At 47.2% G+C, this 23,382-nt stretch overlaps 1 protein-coding gene across 1 annotated transcript in view; it reads right to left on the reverse strand.

Annotated features, from left to right (window-relative positions):
* LOC310866071 (WAS/WASL-interacting protein family member 1-like) overlaps positions 1 to 23,382 on the reverse strand; it is a 52,936-nt gene continuing 29,554 nt past the window's right edge. The window contains exons 3-12 of the mRNA XM_083775373.1: positions 18,456 to 18,560; positions 14,673 to 14,802; positions 13,195 to 13,359; positions 11,701 to 12,087; positions 10,860 to 11,259; positions 7,286 to 7,416; positions 6,805 to 6,963; positions 6,523 to 6,588; positions 2,040 to 2,153; positions 1 to 377 (exon numbers count right to left, since the gene is read on the reverse strand). Coding sequence (XP_083631499.1) covers positions 325 to 377; positions 2,040 to 2,153; positions 6,523 to 6,588; positions 6,805 to 6,963; positions 7,286 to 7,416; positions 10,860 to 11,259; positions 11,701 to 12,087; positions 13,195 to 13,359; positions 14,673 to 14,802; positions 18,456 to 18,560 — 1,710 coding nt within the window. The 3' untranslated portion in view covers positions 1 to 324. The remainder of the gene's footprint in view (positions 378 to 2,039; positions 2,154 to 6,522; positions 6,589 to 6,804; positions 6,964 to 7,285; positions 7,417 to 10,859; positions 11,260 to 11,700; positions 12,088 to 13,194; positions 13,360 to 14,672; positions 14,803 to 18,455; positions 18,561 to 23,382) is intronic.

The following is a 23,382-nucleotide window of genomic DNA, read 5'->3' on the forward strand; positions in this document are numbered from 1 at the left end:
GAGAGAGAGAGAGAGAGAGAGAGACAGAGACAGAGAGAGAGAGAGAGAGACAGAGACAGAGAGAGAGAGAGAGAGAGAGAGAGAGAGAGACAGAGACAGAGAGAGAGAGAGAGAGAAGCTGCCAAGTTCCAATACTCAAACTTCCATCCTTCACTTGTGTTGTTTTTTCTTATAGCCCTGCAGCCTCTGACGAGGAGGCCCCTCTCTCAGACAGACAGACAGACAGACAGACAGACAGACAGACAGACAGACAGACAGACAGACAGACAGACAGACAGACAGACAGACAGACATCTCGTGATGAAGGTGTCCTCCTTCTCCTCTTCACCTGGGTAAGGGAGGAAGGGGAGGGGCTCCTCTCTCCTTTTTACCAGGGCCTGGAAACAAGAACACAGAGAAGGTATTTATTTATTTTCCTTTCACAATAAACCCAAGCGTCTAGGGTCTATAAGCACTTATTTGTAACACTTTTTAAACGTGTCACAGTGTTTAGATTATAAACAGAAGAGCTTGTTTAAATTCCATGATCGCACCGAGTCATCTGGTACTCCTTAACAGATTCTACACATAGGACGTCTGAGAACGCACCGAGTCATCTGGTACTCCTTAACAGATTCTATACATAGGACGTCTGAGAACGCCATAAGGATCCCGAAATATTAGTACTAATGACGTGTGAGGACGTCCTAGCGACGTCCTAGCGACGTCCCAGCGACGTCCCAGCGACGCAAGAATATTCAGAATTTTCCTATTTTTTTTCTTTTGGCATTTTGCTTTTCGCTTGCCGTATGCTAACGCTCAGTGCAACTATTAGCTTGTCATTGACTCCCATGTTAGCGCAGCGGAAAGAATGACTCGTCTCTCCTAATCCAGGGCGCTCTCCGTGGTGATGAATAGAGCGATATGCTGGCGCTTCATTTCTGCTCCTCATCCGTCTCTCCCGCAAAATATGAACGCTTTTTGGAGCGTAAAACAATATATTAAGATGATCGGGGATGTGAGGTATCTTTGTATAGTCAACTTTTTTAGGCAAGTGTTTCCTGTTTCATGGCTTTCAAAGTAAAAGCGATCAGACAACTCTGGCACTCTATAGCCTTTATTTTTAAGGCACTTCCTGTACTAGATGGGTTAAACCAGGCTATAGTCGCTTTGGTGAGCTTCTGATCAGTGTTATTATATGTCACGAACTACCACGAAACCCTGACACCCTTTGATGTTGTGGACAACATCCTTCAGGACATGTGCGGTGCGGTGAATGTAGACAGACACTAGTTCTGTCCGCCTCGGCAGGTTCTGTGTTCTGTCGCTGGGTCGGCAGGCTGGGCATCGCTGCTGCCAGCCAGGGTGTTCTTGTTGATGGTGGTTTGGCATATTGTGAACAAGTAGCCTAAGCAGATTAGCCTACAGTACTGTATGCATATCCTACCTATTATTAATGTATTTCTATTCCAACCTGTATATAGATTTAGTGTGTTTGAGAAACGTATTGTTTGTTGTCACTGTGAATGAATGCATGGGACCCGAATGGAAACAAGACCGCAAGGTCTTTCTTCGGTGCTGTTCCTTTTGGACCAATGCTGTGCTTGACTGTACCCTGTACTGTTTGCATCTTATCGTCTAATAAAATTATCAATCAATCAATCAATCAATAAAAAAACCTGGCAGGTAGGGTAGGCTATGCAACTACACACTAAATAAATGTTCAGCAACTACACACTAAATACAAAATAAATATTTTCATGGAAGAAAAAAGAGAATGGAGGGAAACTGATTCACAGTAGAGCGAAACCAAGCATAACATGACTTGTCTTAGTTCTACTGGATCTCTTCTCCACTCATCCCTCCCTAATATTTAATATCTACTTTATGTTTCTTGGCCTTACATAACTTTTCGTCTGTGAAAAAAAAAAGACACAAAATCAACAATGGCGTGCGTCCGTGCGTGTGTGTGTGTCCGTGCGTGTGCCGTGCGTGTGTGTCCGTGCGTGTGCCGTGCGTGTGCCATGCGTGTGTCATGTGTGTGTCGTGTGCGTGCGTACCTCGTCCGTCGCTCTTGGCCATCTTGCTGGGGTAGGTCTTCTGACCGGAGACGTAAGGGTCAGGGGGAGGCAGGTCGGACAGCGGGTGGAACGTGAAGCGACTCTCCCACTCGTCTGGAACCACACACACAGACACACACACACACACATGAACCACACACACACACACACAGACACACACACACACACACACACACACACACACAATTTACAATTTACAATTTAGGCATTTAGCAGACGCTCTTAATCCAGAGCGACTTACATTAAGCAAGAACAAAAAAGCATGGGAATACATCACAAAAAAACATTTATCATGAAACATGCGTAAGCTAAGAAAGCAACAGTGGAATATCTATAGACCTATTCCGTAGCGGGTCTCATGGTCGCAGCCTACGTATTTCCTGTAGGCGGACTCGACGTAGCTGCGGGGGTAAAACCCTCACCAGGCGCACCTCTTCCACTACAGTGAACGGCAGAGTGACTGATGTTAGTCTGCCTCAAACTTGACTCCTTTACCTGCTTTTTTACTAACACTAACATTACAAAGATGCCCAGAACATCGAGATGAACCTGTGTAGTTTATGGCTGCTCCAACAGCAGTGGCAACATAAAAAATAAAATAAAACGGTCTAATATCCACCGCGGTGGCGGAGACCAGAGCCATTGAGTAATGGTTGAGACGAAGCAGTGAAAGATACATAACACCAGTGTACTTTATACCTCATACTTTAAATGCTTAGTATGAGGTATAAAATACAGCAGCCTTGTGTTCATAAAACAGAAAGATTTGGTATTGGGTAAGACTGGCGATATGTATCTTTCCCTGCTTCGTCTCAACCATTACTCAATGGCTCTGGTCTCCGCCACCGCGGTGGATATTAGACATTCCGTTTTATTTTATTTTTTATGTTGCCACTACTGTTGGAGCAGCCATAAACTACACAGGTTCATCTCGATGTTCTGGGCATCTTTGTAATGTTAGTGTTAGTAAAAAAGCAGGTAAAGGAGTAAAGTTTGAGGCAAACTAACATCAGTCACTCTGCCGTTCACTGTAGTAGAAGAGGTGCGCCTGGTGAGGGTTTTACCCCCGCAGCTACGTCGAGTCCGCCTACAGGAAATACGTAGGCTGCGACCATGAGACCCGCTACGGAATCGGTCTATAGCCTATAATGAAACTATACATATAAACTATACATATATACTATACTATGATATACATATGTACTATGACGTGCTATGGCTACATACAATGCAATTATAGTGCTGTCTACATAACATGCTATAAGTCTGTATCAAATGCTATCTACGTCTACGGAAATGCTATCTAAGGGGGTAGGATAAGTGCCACACACACACACACACACACACACACACACACACACACACACACACACACACACACACACACACACACACACACACACACACACACACACACACACACACACACACACACACACACACACACACACACACACACACACACACACACACGCCTGCTAGACTTAATCTAGGGCATAAGGGCATTCACCAATACTGATGTATTACCTAAAAGTATCCAAATAATAGCAGAATATTCGTGATTGATAGATATTTAATCAGATAAAAACGAGCATTATAGCGAGCTCCTCCCTTAGTCCTAAGTGACTGCCCACCCTGGGGGTCCACGAGGCATAAGGCCCACAGTAACACTCAATAGCTTAGTGACACTATTACTGATCACCCTCGCATTCAAAACCAAGTTCTATGTCCTCTGTCTCCCTCTCCTGGCAGAAAGAGGTCATCGCAATGGCATCTATTCTGAACTACAATACAGACAGAGTTTGGGACATTTATTATTTATCGCCCGTTTTTTTTCTGTAATAACACGAGCTAGGAAGGAGCTGCATCCAACACATCCGACACATCCAACACATCCAACACATCCACTCCCATTTAGATACCCGAGTAAAGTTCACTTTGAGCTGCATCCAACCAGGTGAGATATAAAGGATTGGAAAGCAGTCAGAGGATTTGTAACCTATATGTAATGAAGCCAGAATTGGAGATGAGATGAGTATCATGTTTTGTTGGAATGTAAGAATACTGGCATTATGAATTTCAGGCAAATAATACCTGCCACTTTATTTTTTTACCTACCCTTCTATGTTTAAATTAATTGGCATTACTAAAATCTGAAAAACAAAAAGTATAATCTATAAATTGGGTGCTTTTCTGAAAAATGTTGTTCCACTGTACAAATAGGGAAAGCCTTACGATATGTCTATGTATATCGTGTAATCTGTAATGTATTGTATACTTTAGAGTTTAGATTGTATACTTTCATGAATCTGTGCTCCAAACCATGTGATCATGGTCGTGAGTTAAATAAATGATGATTAAATTAAAATGCATCTCAACCCATTGGTGTGGTTTGGGCCTAACATAGGAAATAGGAACGCAGCCTGCATGCTCATGGGGTCCATTGTGTGACCCACACAGCTACTGACGATATGCACACGGCTGACATCTTGCCAGCAAGGTGCTAGCTAGCCCCTCTCGGAACCCTCCATAAAGCTTTTCTGAAATTTGGATGTCGCTTTGTGTAGGGTCCCTGTTCATAACTATATTTTCGTATGGGAATTCTGGAACGCGGCCATAAATATGCTCGCTAACATCGTATCTGCGCCGTTTGACGGCCTGTTTTCCTTTGAGGGCTTCTGAAATCGTGAACTATAAGTACCTATACAAACCGCTGCGAATATCTCCTGTGGCGCGGAAGCCATTAAGTATTTTTAATCTTTGTTTGACCGATTTGGTCGCTTTATTTCTTCTTGTTTGTTTACCGTTTATTGTACCGCCTCCCGGTGTGCGGTTGGCTTGTGCCGGCTACGTCCCTGCCTCTGATCTGCTCTGTCATAGCTATAGCCACTAGCTAGCCAGATAGGCGGTACAATGAGGTGTCAATAAACAAGGAAGGAAGAGAAGAATCAAAGATTAAAAATACTTAACGGCTTCCGCGCCACAGGAGATATTCGCAGCGGCATGTATAGGTACTTATACTTCACAGATTCAGAAGCCCTCACACGAAAAAAAAGTCGTCAAAGAGCGCAGACAGGCCGTAAACACGGTGTTTATGTTTTATTTATGTCCGCGTACCAGCTGGAACAGGACCCAATGGTCTGGGTCTAAAAAATGTCAGAAACTTCAGTACCATTGGGTTCTGCTTGGAGGGCTAGGTGCTACCTAGGTGCAACTTCCCCATAGACAGCCCATTCATCCAAACAGAAAAGTCCTATATCTGGTTGCATTAAACAACGTCAAACTCACCAACATTGCAGCTGTACGGAAAGCTTGAATTATCCTCTTTCAATCTGTAAAGTTATTGTTTAATAAAAATCCACCGGCGTAGACATGATATGAGCTACTTCCTGTCAAGAAATTCATTGCAGGTGATTTATTTTTTCCTCCCAAAGTGTTTGGAAGTGCTCGTTATATATCACTCAACAGCCCAGGCGTACCACCGGTTTAGAATGTGCTCATAATGCAGGAGGCAGCAGGAGGTTGCTTTACCGATAACGAGCGCTTCCAGACTCTGACCTGCAAGGTGTTTCTTGACAGGAAGTAGGTCATAACAAAGATTTTATGAAACAAAAGAGGTTTCCGTACAGCTGCAATGTTGGTGAGTTTTACATCATTTAATACAATTAGATAGGACTTTTCTGTTTGGATGAACAGGCTTTGGTAAACGGTGCATTTATATAGCGCCTTTATCCAAGGCGCTTTACAGAGATTGTGCATTACATTCACCCATTCACACACACATTCACACACCTTTACATAGATGGTGCATTACATTCACCCATTCACACACACATTCACACACCTTTACATAGATTGTGCGTTACATTCACCCATTCACACACACATTCACACACCTTTACATAGATTGTGCATTACATTCACCCATTCACACACACATTCATACACCTTTACATAGATGGTGCATTACATTCACCCATTCACACACACATTCACACACCTTTACATAGATTGTGCATTACATTCACACATTCACACACACATTCACACACCTTTACATAGACTGTGCATTACATTCACCCATTCACACACATTCACACACCTTTACATAGATTATGCATTACATTCACCCATTCACACACATTCACACACCTTTACATAGATTATGCATTACATTCACCCAATCACACACACATTCATACACCGATGGCAGAAGAAACCATGCAAGGCACCAACCAGCACATCAGGAGCAATTAGGGGTTCAGAGTCTTGCTCAAGGACACTTCGACAGTAACTCTGGGGGGGGGGGGGGGGCCCACAGGGATCAGGAACAGGGAACACGCTGTGATGTCATTACAAATAGCGTACCACCAGAGGTCAAATCACCAACGCAACACTGTCTACATACAAGGTCAAGAGACATGGTGAGCTTGTAGATCTGCTATTTAAGCAAGTTACTGACCTGCTGCTGGCTGGTGGTGGTGAGAGTTCTGGAACCCGTTGCCCATGGGTGGAGGGGGAGGGAACCCCCCACCCATCCCGGGCCTGTCACCCATGGGTGGGGGAGGGGGAGGGAACCCCCCACCGCCACCCATCCCCGGCCTGTCGCCCATGGGTGGGGGAGGGGGAGGGAACCCCCCACCCATCCCCGGCCTGTCGCCCATGGGTGGGGGAGGGGGAGGGAACCCCCCACCCATCCCCGGCCTGTCACCCATGGGTGGGGGAGGGGGAGGGAACCCCCCACCGCCACCCATCCCGGGGCGGTCGGGGGGCAGAGGGGGTCTGCCGCCCCCCCCGGGGGGCCCCGGGCCCGGACGACCAATAGGAGAGGGCGCCCGCGCCGACGACCTCACGCTGGCCCCGCCCCCTGGGCGGCCTGTGGGGGGAGGGGGAGGGAGGGGTCCTGGAAGAGGGGGGGGGGGGGGGGGGGGAGGGCAGGTTAATATCGTCGTCACCAGAATCATCATCATCATCATCATTTCATATCAACTTAACCCATTCTGACCTGAGATCAGATTCTAAAAATGTCTGTTTGAAAATGACAGTTTTCTGAAAAAGCTATGTTTCTATGTCAGTCGTTCTTTAATTTTTCACAAATAGCAGACCTACAACCTCGTAGCGCGCCACTCGGCATTAAGTGAAGGTGGGGGCCGCATGTGGCCCCCGGGGGCCGCCAGTTGGCCACCCCTGATCTATACTGTGACTACAATCCAAGTGTCGCTTACCGGTCCGCGATGTCGATTGGTTCCTTCCGAGAGGGGGCGGTCTCTCGTTGGGTGGTGGCGGTCTCTCATTGGGCGGATGTGGGGGGAGGAGGGGTCCAGTGCGACCCAGTGAGGGGGGGGCTGGAGCATGGCTGGAGAAGGACGGAGAAGTTTAGATAATTATGAATAAAACATAAAACATGCGTTGTGGTATACTGTAATTCAGGTTCAGGTTTATTTGTCATTTGTATAGATACAGAGTATACATACAGTGAAATTTACTTTGCTCAGAGCACTCTCAGTCTTACATACACAGGACATAAACAACATCTATAGTGCAAGAAAAGACAAAAACTGGAAAAGAAAAGTGCAAGTGAAGTGAAGTGCAATACAGTTCAAGGTCAGCTGTTCAGCAGCCTGACTGCCTGGGGGTAAAAACTGTTACTGAGACGGGTGGTACGAGATTTGATGCTCTGGTAGCGTTTTTTGGAGGGTAGTGGTTTGAACAGGGTATTTGCGGGGTGGCTGGTGTCTTCCATGATGTTATGGGCTTTTTTCATACAGCGAGTGGTGTAGATGTTATGGAGACTGGGTCATTCTGTAGTGCCGATGATTTTAGCTGCTGTTTTAACGGTCCTCTGCAACCGCTTGCAATCCTGAGCGGTCGTGTTACCGTACCACACTGTGATACAGCCAGTTAAGACACTTTCAATTAAGCAATGTTACACGAGAGGGTGTGGGTTAACGTGATTACTGCCACGACAGTGATGCGGTCAGGAAGCAAGCATCACTGAAGTGGCAATAATCACGTTAAACCACACCCTCGAGTGTAATATTGCAATTCTACCACAGTTACCCTTAAAACTAAGAAAATCGCTGAAAGAATATATTTGTTTAATGACAGATGTAGTCACTACGACCACAAATGTCCCAAGAAACTAGCTAGCCTAGCCACCGAGTTTGCTAGCGCTCTGGGAGAACAGAGCGGCTGAATTCTTTGTTTTGATTATAGGTGGTGAACGGTGCTGGTTTAACCCACGGCTATAGAAGGCTGTTTCAACCAATCAGATTGCTTCCCTCGAAACGACCTGTGGTATATAATTTGATTTAGCACCAGTGGCGGTGCGTCCATAGGGGGCGCTGGTGCGCCGCACCACCATGCCCACCCCCTGAATAAAACGTGAATAAGAATGACTGAGAAACGAAATCTACAGCCTGTAATTTATTTAAAATTAGCAATCCAGAAACTTAAATATTATATAATATAAGTAGCCACTAACCAAAGGCAGTGATTAAAAGTTGTATTATGCTGCCACGTTAGTATTATGCCTCCATTAAATGTGAAATGTTGTTTACGTTGTGTAACGTTCCTGATTGGTTACTGAGTGTCACATGTTGGTGCGCGTTCATCTGTAGCCCTTGACTTTCTGCATTGAAGAGTAATGCATTGCGGTCCACATGTCTTCAATACAAACTATAGGCAGCCACTTGGTCGCGAAAAATGTGCGATCCATGACATGTTATTCACACCACTAAGCACTTGGGGGCAGCATAAACATTACAGCACAGTGTGACATGGGTTTAACACACAGCCACAACAACATACGCTAGAAAAACGAGGGATGAGACAGATGAATGGAGCCATGTAAAGTCAAGATAATAATAGTTTAATTCACTTGCATAATGGAACAATAAGAGGAAAAATAAAACTCTGTGAAATCACTGCAGAAAACACCATTTGAGAGAAAAAATATGAATTAAAGAGCTGGGTCCAGACAAACCTGATGTAATCATCACAAATGTATGTACAAAAAGTAAAAATTAATGGCAGAGTCATGGCTTTGAGGGTTCTTTTATAAGGACTTTTTGTTTATTTTTTTGCTAATGTTAAAGCCACTGTAGCAAGGTCATGTGGCTTTGAGCCATTGCACTTTTTTATGGCACTGGTCGTTCTGTCTCAGGTTTGTTTCTTTAACCCTATATGAACCTTTTGTTACATTTTGATATATTTAATAAACCTTAGACAGGCTCCCTTAGTAGATATATTTAATAAACCTTAGACAGGCTCCCTTAGTAGATATATTTAATAAACCTTAGACAGGCTCCCTTAGTAGATATATTTAATAAACCTTAGACAGGCTCCCTTAGTAGATATATTTAATAAACCTTAGACAGGCTCCCTTAGTAGATATATTTAATAAACCTTAGACAGGCTCCCTTAGTAGATATATTTAATAAACCTTAGACAGGCTCCCTTAGTAGATATATTTAATAAACCTTAGACAGGCTCCCTTAGTAGATATATTTAATAAACCTTAGACAGGCTCCCTTAGTAGATATATTTAATAAACCTTAGACAGGCTCCCTTAGTAGATATATTTAATAAACCTTAGACAGGCTCCCTTAGTAGATATATTTAATAAACCTTAGACAGGCTCCCTCAGTAGATATTTAATCTATGATACCTAGTGCATGTTTTCTTGATTTTGTTATAGCGCCCTCCCTAGGACAAATGTCACCGGCCGCCACTGTTTAGCACAGTATAGAACAGGGGTGGGCAACAAGCGGCCCGGGGGCCACATGCGGCCCCCACCTTCACTTAATGTGGCCCTCAGGTTAATGTCAGAATACTGATATAATATTGGTTCCAGCTGTTTACAATTCCACAACATGCAAAACATGACCCGCTTTAATTATGTCAGTCTAAATTAGTAGCTCAATGCTTCAACACACCTATAATTAAAGGTATATTCAGTGATTTCACTCAAAAAACCTTAGGTTTCGTTTTTGGCTGTGGGACCCAGCCTTTCGTCCAATCAGGATAGAGAGTCTATGGTTTTTTGACCCCCAGGGGTTAACTGGGGACAGGGAGGAACTCCTTATATGGTCAGCACACTCTATAGTAGGGAGGATTATCACAACAAAACAAAAAAATAAGTGATATTTGAATTAAGTGAAATCACTGAATATACCTTTAAAGTAGGGATGCACCGAAAGGGAAATTCTTGGCCGAAACCGAATACCGAATAGCCGAATACAGCTTTGTTGTAAAGCTACCTGATTATGGCAAAAGACATGATTATGGATTTTCATAATCGATTCATCGGGCGATTATTTAAACGATTAATCGGATTATGGCACCTTTTTTGCAATTACCTTTAAAAAAATGCTTCAAGTTATTGTAGGCATGTTGTAACTAACAATAACTAACAATGGGTGCCAAGACGTAAAGACATAATAAAAAATATATATATATATAATTCTTTTTTTTTACATTTTTTTTTAAAACGTCCTCTCTTTTTTTATAATGGGAGAATTGGCACTCAGAGCCTAAACTGGTCCACCAGGTGGCGCTGAAGGAGTTTTAAAAAGTAAATTTTCAGGATTCCAATTCGAATATAGCAAAAATAGACGATCTACGATCTTGTAGATCAGCTATTTTTGCTACGACAGCAATATATGGCCCTAGGGAGTGAGGGTGGAAATATAGTGGCCCTCTCCATGGTCAAAGTTGCACCACCCCTGGTATAGAACAATACAATAAGTAGGGGCAGTAGTAGTAGTCTAGTAGGGGTCAGGCTTAGGGGGGTCTTACCTGTTGAGGGACAGGATCCTCTGGGGCAGGCGGGGGGTCCCGTGGTCGTCTCGGAGGTTAGAGGAGGAGGAGGAGGGGGGCTTGGAGCTGAGAGACGGAGGAGGGGGAGGCGGGGGTCCGTCGCGGGGCATGGAGGGGCGGTGCCCCCCCCCTCCCAGGGGCCCCCCCGTGGAGGGGGGCGGGGGCGGGGGCCGGTCGTCCGGGAGAGGAGGTCGTCCCGAGGGCAGCGGGGGCCGAGAGGAGGAGGAGGAGGAGGAGGGGGTGTTGGAGGAGGAGGAGGGGGGAGGAGGTGGAGGGAGGCCCCCGGCGCCCCCCCGCGGCCCCCCAGGCGAGGAGGAGGCCCCCCCCGGTGGGGGGGGAGGCAGGGGTCCGTGTCTCCCTGGAGGCAGACTGGGGGGTCCTGGAGAAGGGATGGTGGAGTTAGAAGGGATATCTTTACTGTTTAGCCCATTCTGACCTGAGATCAGATTCTAAAAAAATGTCTGTTTGAAAATGACTGGTTTTCTGGAAAAAGCTATGTTTCTATGTCAGTCGTTCTTCGATTTTCCAAAAAATAGCAGACCTACAAGCTCATAGCGCGCCACTCGGTGGCGCGCTATGAGCTTGTAGGTCTGCTATTACCATTTACCATTTGATTAACTTTTTTTTTAAGCAAAATAATTAAAAGATCATACAAACTAAACCAAAAAATATATAATAAATAATACTAAACTAACCGAAGCCTTTAAATCAATAAATTAACTGAACAAGCAATCTAAGTCAAATCTAACCTCGATCATGAAGTCAAAACAATCAAAATGAAAAATACGAAAACTAATAAAAAATGCCAAACTCTAACCACCATGTCCTGAAGTGGCGCCGGGCCTCGGGCCCCCGGGGAAGGAAGGGGGCGGCGGGGGGGGGCCCCCGCGGGACTGGGCCCCCTGGCCGGGCCGCGGGGTGTTGGGGACCGGAGGAGGGGGGCCCCCCCCACCCGGCGTGGTGTCCGAGCGGAACGACGGGACGGAGCGGCTCTTGGGCAGGTCCGGCGGGCCCCCCCCGCCGCGAGGGCCCCCCCCCGGGAACCGAGGATTGGGGGGCCCGCTGGCGGAGGAGGAGGGGGGGGGCACGCTGCTCTGGCCGCGGGCCAGACCGGCGGCCGCGGACCAGGAGCGGGCCGGGCCAGCGGGGGAGGAACGGGCCCCCCCCGGGGGCAGCATGGGGACTCTGGGGCCCCCGGGGCCACAGTCTGGAGGAGAGGAGAGAGACGAGAGAGAGGACATTATGAATCAGGGGTTCTCAAACTTTGAAAATGTGATTTATAAACAGGTTTCTAAAACGGGTAGTCCCAATACTTCATTGTGATTGGCTGGTTACCGTCACGTGACCGGTGTAAATTTCACCGATAACCCACTCCTTCAATCACTTTGTATCAAACTGCAGCCTTGTAGCTGAACTGGGGAAGGGGAGCGCTTGATTGCTTTACAAACACATGCCGTGCGGGCGTCTAAGCACCGCCCGGCTCATATGACTGTGAATGTGTGGCTCCAGGCAGCCCCGTAAATACATCAAGCGCTATTCTCCCGTCACATAGGCTACTTGCGGAGCAAAACAAGGAAGTGCTGTGGCTCTGGCTCGCTCGCTCTGGTGGCACAAAGCGTAGATACTTTTGTGAATTTAATAGTTTTATTAGGATAATATTGCTATATGTTTGTAACCGTTTTAGAAAAGCAATAAGCCACTCGAGGCCCCAGCTTACCGGGTATTTTACAATGCCTGGGAGGTAGAAGCCTCTCCGCTGCGCGTCGGGTCTGCCTACGCCCCCAGGCAGTGTAAAATACCCGGTAAGCTGAGACCTCTCGTGGCTTATTGCTTAATTAATGTTTGTCTTGTCTAGACAAACATTAATCCATTTTGGGCGGGCACCCCTTTTGGTGTTTTAAACATTATGTTATAATTTAGCTATTGAAAAATAGCAGATCTACAAGCTCGTAGCGCGCCACTCGGTGGCGCGCTACGAGCTTGTAGGTCTGCTATTTTTGAAAAATCGTGAAAATGTGCCTCAAATTTGGAATATATGTTTTCAGAACGAACGTTTTTAACTCAAATCTTTGCTTCTGGGGAGGGTCCCTGGAACAACATATTTTCAGATGGGGGGGGGGGTCTCGGAGGCCAATTACAGATCATTTATGGGGTCCTTGACATGAAATATTGAGTGATATATAGGCCTAGAAACATGAGGTATTTCAGAAAACTGTCAGCATTTAGAAGGCTTTTTTTATTTCGATGTCAGGCCTAAATGGGTTAAGAACGCCATTGACAATGGACATAATGGTCAGAAGGAGATGGTTCTCACCGTTGGTCCCTGCTGACCGTAGTTTGGGCATCCCGCCCTGGAACAGACCTCCTAATCCACCTCCTCCTCCTCCTCCTCCTCCACCTCCTCCACCTCCTCCTCCACCTCCTCCTCCTCCTCCTCCTCCTCCTCCTCCTCCTCCTCCTCCTCCTCCACCTTTAGGTTCTGAGGAGAGAAAGAATATATCCATTAACTTCAAAGTATACTGGGGGGCACGGTGGCACAGTCGGTAGTGCTGTCGCCTCACAGCTAGAAGGACCTGGGTTCGATTCCCGCTCGGGACGCTGTGGGCGCTGGCGGCGTGTTTCCTCCTCCGCGTCATCAGTGCCCATACCCGAAGGCGGGGTTGGCGAAAGGGCCTTTCTGTGTGGAGTTTGCATGTTCTCCCCGTGTCCCCCTAGGGTAGGTACCCTCACATGTTCTCCCCGTGTCCCCTATAGGGTAGGTACCCTCACATGTTCACCCCGTGTCCCCTAGGGTAGGTACCCTCACATGTTCTCCCCGTGTCCCCTAGGGTAGGTACCCTCACATGTTCTCCCCGTGTCCCCTAGGGTAGGTACCCTCACATGTTCTCCCCGTGTCCCCTAGGGTAGGTACCCTCACATGTTCTCCCCGTGTCCCCTAGGGTAGGTACCCTCACATGTTCTCCCCGTGTCCCCTAGGGTAGGTACCCTCACATGTTCTCCCCGTGTCCCCTAGGGTAGGTACCCTCACAAAAAACATGCAGTAATCCTGGTCTCTATACTGCCTCCCGCTGGCCAGCCAGGAACTGGTTGGAATAACGTGTTCCTTCCACGCGCTACGTCCAACCAGGGAAACTCCCCCCTGTCAGGTGTAAAGGAGCAACTTGGACACTCAGGCATGAAGGAAGCATGAGTTCAAGTCCGTTGCTCTCCCCTTGTCCCCCATATATGGGGATTAGGTTGGTCTCCCCTTGTCCCCCATATATGGGGACTAGGTTGGTCTCCCCTTGTCCCCCATATATGGGGACTAGGTTGGTCTCCCCTTGTCCCCCATATATGGGGACTAGGTTGGTCTCCCCTTGTCCCCCATATATGGGGACTAGGTTGCTCTCCCCTTGTCCCCCATATATGGGGACTAGGTTGGTCTCCCCTTGTCCCCCATATATGGGGACTAGGTTGCTCTCCCCTTGTCCCCCATATATGGGGACTAGGTTGGTCTCCCCTTGTCCCCCATATATGGGGACTAGGTTGGTGGAGGGTGTGTAGAGCCCAGGATCACATTAGATGATTGACACAGGGGTGAAAAATGGGTTACAAAATCGTGGGCTAAAAAATAAAAAATAAAGTATACTCCTATCCCCCTTATCCCTAAACTTATTTGCCATTTTTGACTATCCCGATTTTTTTAATCTGATCTCAGGTCAGAATGGGTTAAATCAGACCAGTATGTGTGTCCAGTGGAAACCTCGTATGAATCTGATCTCGGGTCAGAATGGGTTAAAGTGGTATACATACTGTCTATAGCGGGCTGACTGCGGTCGTTGGTCACGGCCTTCTTCAGCTTGGCTCCTTTTCCGATGTCGCTGAGCAGAGCGTTCCTGCCGTGCTGCTGGTTACGATTCAGCGACGCTTTGTTTGTGTTGGCCTGGAAACGCACGCACGCACACGCACACGCACACACACACACACACACACGCACACACACACACACACACACACAAAGTTAGTGGCATTTTGTGCAGATTTACTGACCACTGTGGCCGAAACATATCAGTACGTCGTCCACATACAATGTTGTGGTTCGTTCTAATTGTGCAATTTCTATTCCCAGATTTTTTGGTTTTTTATCTCTTAATGTTCAACATGCTGCTCTTTCATCTTGTTTTGTCAACTTTGTAACTATACCGAATGTTTGGAGAAAGAAAGCGCTTTAAAGGTATATTCAGTGATTTCACTTAATTCAAATATCACTTATTTTTTTGTTTTGTTGTGATAATCCTCCCTACTATAGAGTGTGCTGGCCATATAAGGAGTTCCTCCCTGTCCCCAGTTAACCCCTGGGGGTCAAAAAACCTTAGGTTTCGTTTTTGACTCTCTATCCTGATTGGACGAAAGGCTGGGTCCCACAGCCAAAAACTAAACCTAAGGTTTTTTGAGTGAAATCACTGAATATACCTTTAAACAAATACATGTGTCCTAGTTATCAATAATTATTGTAAGGTCACACAGGCGGCAATGACACGTTTCGCCCACAAGGTGTCTCTGTTCAGCAGGATCAGAAGCATGGACGCGAGTCCATGACACTGACGTCATGTGACAGATGAGGTCAGCATCCTGCATGAAGTCGAGGGAGGGACGCTTGTTTTACTGCCTGGGTTCCCATGTGGGCGCTGAGGGGACGCTTGTTTTACAGCCTGGATTCCCATGGGCGCTGAGGGGACGCTTGCTTTACAGCCCAGGTTCCCATGGGCGCTGAGGGGACGCTTGTTTTACAGCCTGGATTCCCATGGGCGCTGAGGGGACGCTTGTTTTACAGCCTGGGTTCCCATGGGCGCTGAGGGGACGCTTGCTTTACAGCCCAGGTTCCCATGGGCGCTGAGGGGACGCTTGTTTTACAGCCTGAGTTCCCATGGGCGCTGAGGGGACGCTTGTTTTACAGCCCGGGTTCCCATGGGCGCTGAGGGGACGCTTGTTTTACAGCCCGGGTTCCCATGGGCGCTGAGGGGACGCTTGTTTTACAGCCTGGGTTCCCATGGGCGCTGAGGGGACGCTTGTTTTACAGCCTGGGTTCCCATGGGCGCTGAGGGGACGCTTGTTTTACAGCCCAGGTTCCCATGGGCGCTGAGGGGACGCTTGTTTTACAGCCCAGGTTCCCATGGGCACTGAGGGGACGCTTGTTTTACAGCCCAGGTTCCCATGGGCGCTGAGGGGACGCTTGTTTTACAGCCCAGGTTCCCATGGGCACTGAGGGGACGCTTGTTTTACAGCCCAGGTTCCCATGGGCGCTGAGGGGACGCTTGTTTTACAGCCCAGGTTCCCATGGGCGCTGAGGGGACGCTTGTTTTACAGCCCAGGTTCCCATGGGCGCTGAGGGGACGCTTGTTTTACAGCCCAGGTTCCCATGGGCGCTGAGGGGACGCTTGTTTTACAGCCCAGGTTCCCATGGGCGCTGAGGGGACACTTGTTTTACTGCCTGGGTTCCCATGGGCGCTGAGGGGACGCTTGTTTTACAGCCCGGGTTCCCATGGGCGCTGAGGGGACGCTTGTTTTACAGCCCGGGTTCCCATGGGCGCTGAGGGGACGCTTGTTTTACAGCCCGGGTTCCCATGGGCGCTGAGGGGACGCTTGTTTTACAGCCTGGGTTCCCATGGGCGCTGAGGGGACGCTTGTTTTACAGCCCGGGTTCCCATGGGCGCTGAGGGGACGCTTGTTTTACAGCCTGGGTTCCCATGGGCGCTGAGGGGACGCTTGTTTTACAGCCCAGGTTCCTATGGGCGCTGAGGGGACGCTTGTTTTACAGCCCAGGTTCCCATGGGCGCTGAGGGGACGCTTGTTTTACAGCCCCAGACTCTTCTTCAACAAATATGGCGGAAGCACACATTCTTTGTTCTGTACTTACAACTGTACGGTACCAAACACGACCGGCGGACGGTTCTACAAAATGTCTTCTAAATCCTTTCAGTTTTCTGAAAGATTTGTGTTTCTATGTCAGTGGTTCTTAAACATTTAAAATGTGTGTTTCTATGTCAGTGGTTCTTAAACATTTAAAATGTGTGTTTCTATGTCAGTGGTTCTTAAACATTTAAAATGTGTGTTTCTATGTCAGTGGTTCTTAAACATTTAAAATGTGTGTTTCTATGTCAGTGGTTCTTAAACATTTAAAATGTGTGTTTCTATGTCAGTGGTTCTTAAACATTTAAAATGTGTGTTTCTATGTCAGTGGTTCTTAAACATTTAAAATGTGTGTTTCTATGTCAGTGTGTTTCTATGTCAGTGGTTCTTAAACATTTTCATGTCAAGGACCCCCAAAAATTATATGTATTTGGCCGCCGACCCCCATCTGAAAATATGTTGTTCCATGAACCCCCCCCCCCCCCCACAGTGCACCATGAGCTTGTAGATCTGTTATTTTTCAATAGCTAAAGTATGACATAATGCTTTAAAACACCAAAAGGGGTTCCCACGGTCCTGAATGGGTTCCAGAAACCTAACCTCAGCTAAAATATGCCTAAACCTAAGCCGAACCCTGTCCTTAAACCAGAAACCTAACCTCAGCTAAAATATGCCTAAGCCTAAGCCTAACCCTGTCCTTAAACCAGAAACCTAACCTCAGCTAAAATATGCCTAAACCTAAGCCTAACCCTGTCCTTAAACCAGAAACCTAACCTGTAAAACAAGCGCCCCCTCAGGCGAACATTGACTTTGTTCTTGCTTACTGTGAATCGCTCTGGATTAAGAGCGTCTGACAAATGCCTACATTGTGAATTCTGAACGATTGAGACCTTTGTGAAATACTCGGTCCAGGGAAATGCAATAAGATACTAGTATATACTACATAGACAGATAAGACAGTAAAATACTCTGTCACACATTGTTGTCTGCCTGGTTGTTTATTTATTTATTTATTTGACAGGGACAACGCTCATTAATCAACATGTCAGTTTTCACATCAATGTAAATGGGCCAGAGTTAGTCCCTGGGCAGGCTCTTAAATTAAAAAGTAAATGATAAAAGAAAGACAGAGTGTAGGGCAAAGTGTAGGACAAAGTGTAGTGTGCCTGCACACAACACCATGCGTTGATGCCATGTGTGCATTATGTGCAGGCACCCAACACCACGTCCATGCAAAAACACAGTACAGTTTTGTTGTTGTTTTTCGATGCGTATAGCCGACTGTCAGGGCCGGATCTACCATATGGGCACTTTGGGCACGTGCCAAGGGGCCCTTGGGCACCAGGGGCCCCTAGAATTTTTTTTCCTTTTTTTCCTTTTTTCACAGAAAATGTCCCTGCTAATCCGAATGAAATAAATGGTGTCTAAAAAGATTAGTGTTTTATTGTTGGTGAGAAGGGCAGCTGAAAAGTGCAAATTGTGTGTGTAAAGCAGCAACAATGCGCTAGATTGGCTGTCACTCTGGGGGGGGGGGGGGGGGTAGGCGACCGGAAATAGGCCAATATAACGGCATAAAACTGCCCCAAAACGGCTCCAAAAAACAGCAAAAATGTTGCGTGCACGTGAAGGGGGGCCCTTCTAACGAGAGGTGTTAATCCGGCCCTGGGATGTGTTGTGGTTACTCACCACACCGAAGCTGGGAGGGGGGGGGTCCGGGCGGTGGTGGGGGGGGCGGTGGTCCCGGCATTCTGCTGTACTCTTCACACCTTCAAGTGCACTGGACGTTGCACCCTGGTGAGGACACACACACACACACACACACACACAGCTTTGTGTTAGTATACTTGTGAGGACACTGGACACGGACACACACACACACACACAGCTTTAAGTTGACAACGGGTACTATTAGGTTCCAAAGTTGCACACACGCACGCACGCACACACGCACGCAGGCACACACACACGCACGCACGCACGCACGCACGCACGCACACGCACACAGAATGTATTACAAATGAAACGTCATAAAATGATATGAAAAACAATGCTAACATCCGTAGACTATATTATACAGCCTGTACGTTAAATCCTTCAACTAAACAGGAACCAGCAGGATGTGGTTTTACGGAACCAGAAGAGCTTCTACAGAGATGACATCATGGCAGCGTTTAGATCACAGTACTCCAGATAACGCTATGTGATATGACATGATACTTTGATGAATTGAACAATGTGGACCCTGTTGTAAACAAGTGTAATGCTTAATTGGGTCGTCCACTCACAGTTGACAGTCTTTTGTATTGAGTTTGTGCTTAAAATGTACTGTAAATTCTACAAACTGTTAATAAATATTTCAATCAATCAATCAATCAATATGACATGCATGCATTTTCATGTATATTTGTTATCTAACCCATTTTAACCTGATTCTACAAATTCTTTCTAATTCTTTTCTGTGTCAGTTGCAAAAAAACAACAAATCTTGTCAACTAGTCAAAGACTATATTTACTAGTCCACTAGTTGAATAGTCGACTAGTTGCTAAAGTCCTATAGTCTGTAAACCCTCTTTGTCAAACATTTTACCATTTTACTCGTCATTATCCTGCAGAAGTCCCTTGACGGGTGCTACACCAGAATGCTGCGTGCAGTGCTTAACATCAGCATGACTGTACATGTCACTAACAAGACTCTGTATGAGGGATTACCAAGGGTGAGCCAGAACATAGCAGCCAGGAGAATGAGACTATAGCAGGACACTGCCAAAGACACCAGGAGAATGAGACTATAGCAGGACACTGCCAAAGACACCAGGAGAATGAGACTATAGCAGGACACTGCCAAAGACACCAGGAGAATGAGACTATAGCAGGACACTGCCAAAGACACCAGGAGAATGAGACTATAGCAGAGACACTGCCAAAGACACCAGGAGAATGAGACTATAGCAGGACACTGCCAAAGACACCAGGAGAATGAGACTAGCAGGACACTGCCAAAGACACCAGGAGAACGAGACTATAGCAGGACACTGCCAAAGACACCAGGAGAATGAGACTATAGCAGGACACTGCCAAAGACACCAGGAGAATGAGACTATAGCAGGACACTGCCAAAGACACCAGGAGAATGAGACTAGCAGGACACTGCCAAAGACACCAGGAACTGCCAGCCAGTAAACTGGTGCTCTGGGATCGGTCACGAGGACGCCCCACGCTAACATACGTGGATGTACTCAAGAGCGATGCAGGAGTGCAAAGTACCAACGAACTGTCCAGATGTATGGAGAACCGAGATGACTGGAAACGACGATGGAGGGCTCGTCTGAGGACGACCTAGAGAGATCCTACATCATACTAGCACTGATTAACATCGGTTTTATAGACCTCCATACCACACGACTGGTGAACTGAGCTGGATGAGCTGTGAATGCTGGGCATTAAGACCCTAAGCCCTACAGAACTCCCTGGGCGGGTCCTACAGAACACTAAGACCCTAAGCCCTACAGAACTCCCTGGGCGGGTCCTACAGAACACTAAGACAAGCCCTACAGAACCCCCTGGGCGCGTCCTACAGAACACTAAGACCCTAATCCCTACAGAACCCCCTGGGCGGGTCCTACAGAACACTAAGACCCTAAGCCCTACAGAACCCCCTGGGCGGGTCCTACAGAACACTAAGACCCTAATCCCTACAGAACCCCCTGGGCGGGTCCTACAGAACACTAAGACCCTAAGCCCTACAGAACCCCCTGGGCGGGTCCTAAAACCCTAATCCCTACAGAACTCCCTGGGCGGGTCCTAAGACCCTAAGCCCTACAGAACCCCCTGGGCCGGTCCTAAGACCCTAAGCCCTACAGAACTCCCTGGGCGGGTCCTACAGAACACTAAGACCCTAAGCCCTACAGAACCCCCTGGGCCGGTCCTGCTACACCAGAATGTTACGTGTGGTTCTGAACATCAACCAGGACGAGCACATGACCAACAAGCGTCTGTACCACAGACAGGTAAAGAATATGGACAAAGCGTTCCCCGGGTCTAACATGGACGTAACATGAAGCCTGTTATTCCTGCACTGTAAGTCGCCATCTTTCTAGATCAGTTTTGGCCCAGCTGGCCATTGGCTGGCTCCGTTTGGGCCCAGCTGGCCCATTGGCTGGCCCAGACAACGAGGCGGGACTCCCCCCCCTTCTTCTCCGTTGGCTTTTATTTTGACTCGAGTGGGTGGGGGATCCCGATCATAGACTGTAACGGTAGCCACGCCCCTCAGAACATACGCGACTTTATGGTCATGTTTTTTAATTAAATGGGACCATAATTTTCCAAAAAGAATATTATGACATTAGAAATGAGACTTTAAACTAGTGACTGGAAGCAGAAAGTATTCATGACCATGTTTATTAAGGTAATACAGTCTAGGTGAAGTTGGGCCCAAATACATGGACTTCTATGGGGCTATGGGTTTTTCTGGGTCCAATGACAGCGCCACAACAGGCCATTCATTATGAACTACGATTTCCTTAGTGGCTTCACAAAATATCTGTCTGACTGCCCCCCTGGTCTGTACGGGGCATTACCAAGTGTACCAGAAAAGAGACTAGCTGGCCACTAGCTGCCACCGACAACAAGAGGTCCTGGCCCAAAACAAAGCTTGTACTGTGGGAACCGACACACGGGCATCGATGGAGAGGACCGTCCCACACCAACCTACCTACGTGGACGTACTAAAGAAAGGTGCTGGTGCAGAAAGCAAAAGGAAAACTGTTCAGAGTGATGTCATCTCTCTTCTACTGTACGTCGTCTGAGGACGACGTACAGTAGAAGAGAGATGACGTCACTCTGAACAGTTTTCCATATTAGGGACTGCAACGGCCGCCGGCTCCTCTGATTGGCCCACGGTGTCTGTGACGTTGCCACCACTGAACCCAATATAAGTGCCAGTGAACACAACAGGATGCCATTCATTCACCGAGAAGGATTTGAGGAAATGGTCTTTGATCCCCGGAGGAGCTGTTTGTGAGAAATGTTCTGCTGGAAGCTGCGTCTGAACAGAGGACCTAATGGAGACAGACAGGCTGCTGTTGCCGTGGGAGACAAAGTCTACTCATTTGGAGGGTGCCGTGACGTCAGCAAGGATCAGATTGGTGTTCAAGTCTTCAACTCAGTGGCTTTATGCTGGACGGAGTTGACCCCAGAGACTACTGGAAGAGGAGAATGTCACCTTGAGGTTCCATCCAATCGCTGGGGACACACTGCTGTGATGATAGATTATATCATCTATATCTGGGGGGGTACTAGTTATGACACATGGGAGTACTGCAACATGCTTTATGCATTTGATGTGGACACCCACAGATGGTTCAAACCCAAGGTTTCTGGAACTGCTCCAGAGGCGAGGCGGGACCACTCAGCCTGTGTTTTGGGGAAGGTCATGTACGTCCATGGAGGATACAACCAGCTGAATGGATACTTTAATGACATCTACAAGCTGGACACAAACACAATGTTCTGGTCTTTAATTAACACCAGAGGAACTCCACCTCCTGCTTCATCACTCCACTCTGCCACCATCATCGGGACAAAGATGTTTGTATTTGGGGGAGAAGACTCTTCCGGCAACAACATCCTCAGAGTGTTTGACACAGAGACCAACCTCTGGACGAGAACACCTTCTGCACAGCTTGTTCCTGAAGAACGCTGGGGTCATTCAGCCTTCGCCTACAATGGAGAGCTGTACATATTTGGTGGTCACAATTGGAACCAGACTTTCACCGATCTGTGGAAATTCAGTCCAGAGACTCGCTGGAAGAAAGTTGAGGCCAGAGGTAAAGGGCCATGTTCAACATGTAGGATGTGCTGTTGCATGCTGGGAGATCGCATCATCCTCTTTGGATCATCGGACAGACCTGATGAACTGCACGTCTTGGACTTAAATCCTAGTCTTAAGACGTTGTGCAAACTAGCGGTTATTCAGCACAGTCTGAAGCAGTCTGGACTCACACACAACATCAGGTGGGAACTGGCAGCCATGACTAACGGCAGCAACAGAAAGTAAGAACATACTGTTCCTGAAGAAACAGGGTGGGCTCGAGGAGCTATAAGAACAGCAGACAATGGATATCCAAGCTAATACATGCCTCTGTTGCCTGCTCGTCTGCCCCTCTCACACACCAGGCCCACACACACAGTTAATGATGGCTCGTTAAGTGTGTGTGCGTGCGTGCGTGCGTGCGTGCGCGCGTGTCCAACTGAACATCTTCAGTTCATAAAAAGTACTTCCCAGTGGCCCCTGATGAAACTACTCCCCAAATCCAAAAGGATTTTTTTTCTCCATCCTGAATGGCATAAATATTGTCACTCAAAGTAACTGAAGATCTCCACAAAACCTGCTTATAAAACTGTAACCATCAAAGCACTCAACGTGTAATGTTATGTGTGACCATGTGCGTATAACATTGAATATAATACTAACTTAAAAATGTACACGATATATATATATTTTTTTTATTTCATTTTCTTTGGCTGGGGGGCTGTCGAATAATGGATAAATAATAGACAGAGCCGTCTTATAATGGTCATATCGTGGCGTCCCTAGTAAACACAGTAATGGTGT

This window comes from Protomyctophum parallelum (assembly GCF_964188405.1).
Source record: "Protomyctophum parallelum genome assembly, chromosome: 10".
Taxonomy (NCBI): Eukaryota; Metazoa; Chordata; class Actinopteri; order Myctophiformes; family Myctophidae; genus Protomyctophum; species Protomyctophum parallelum.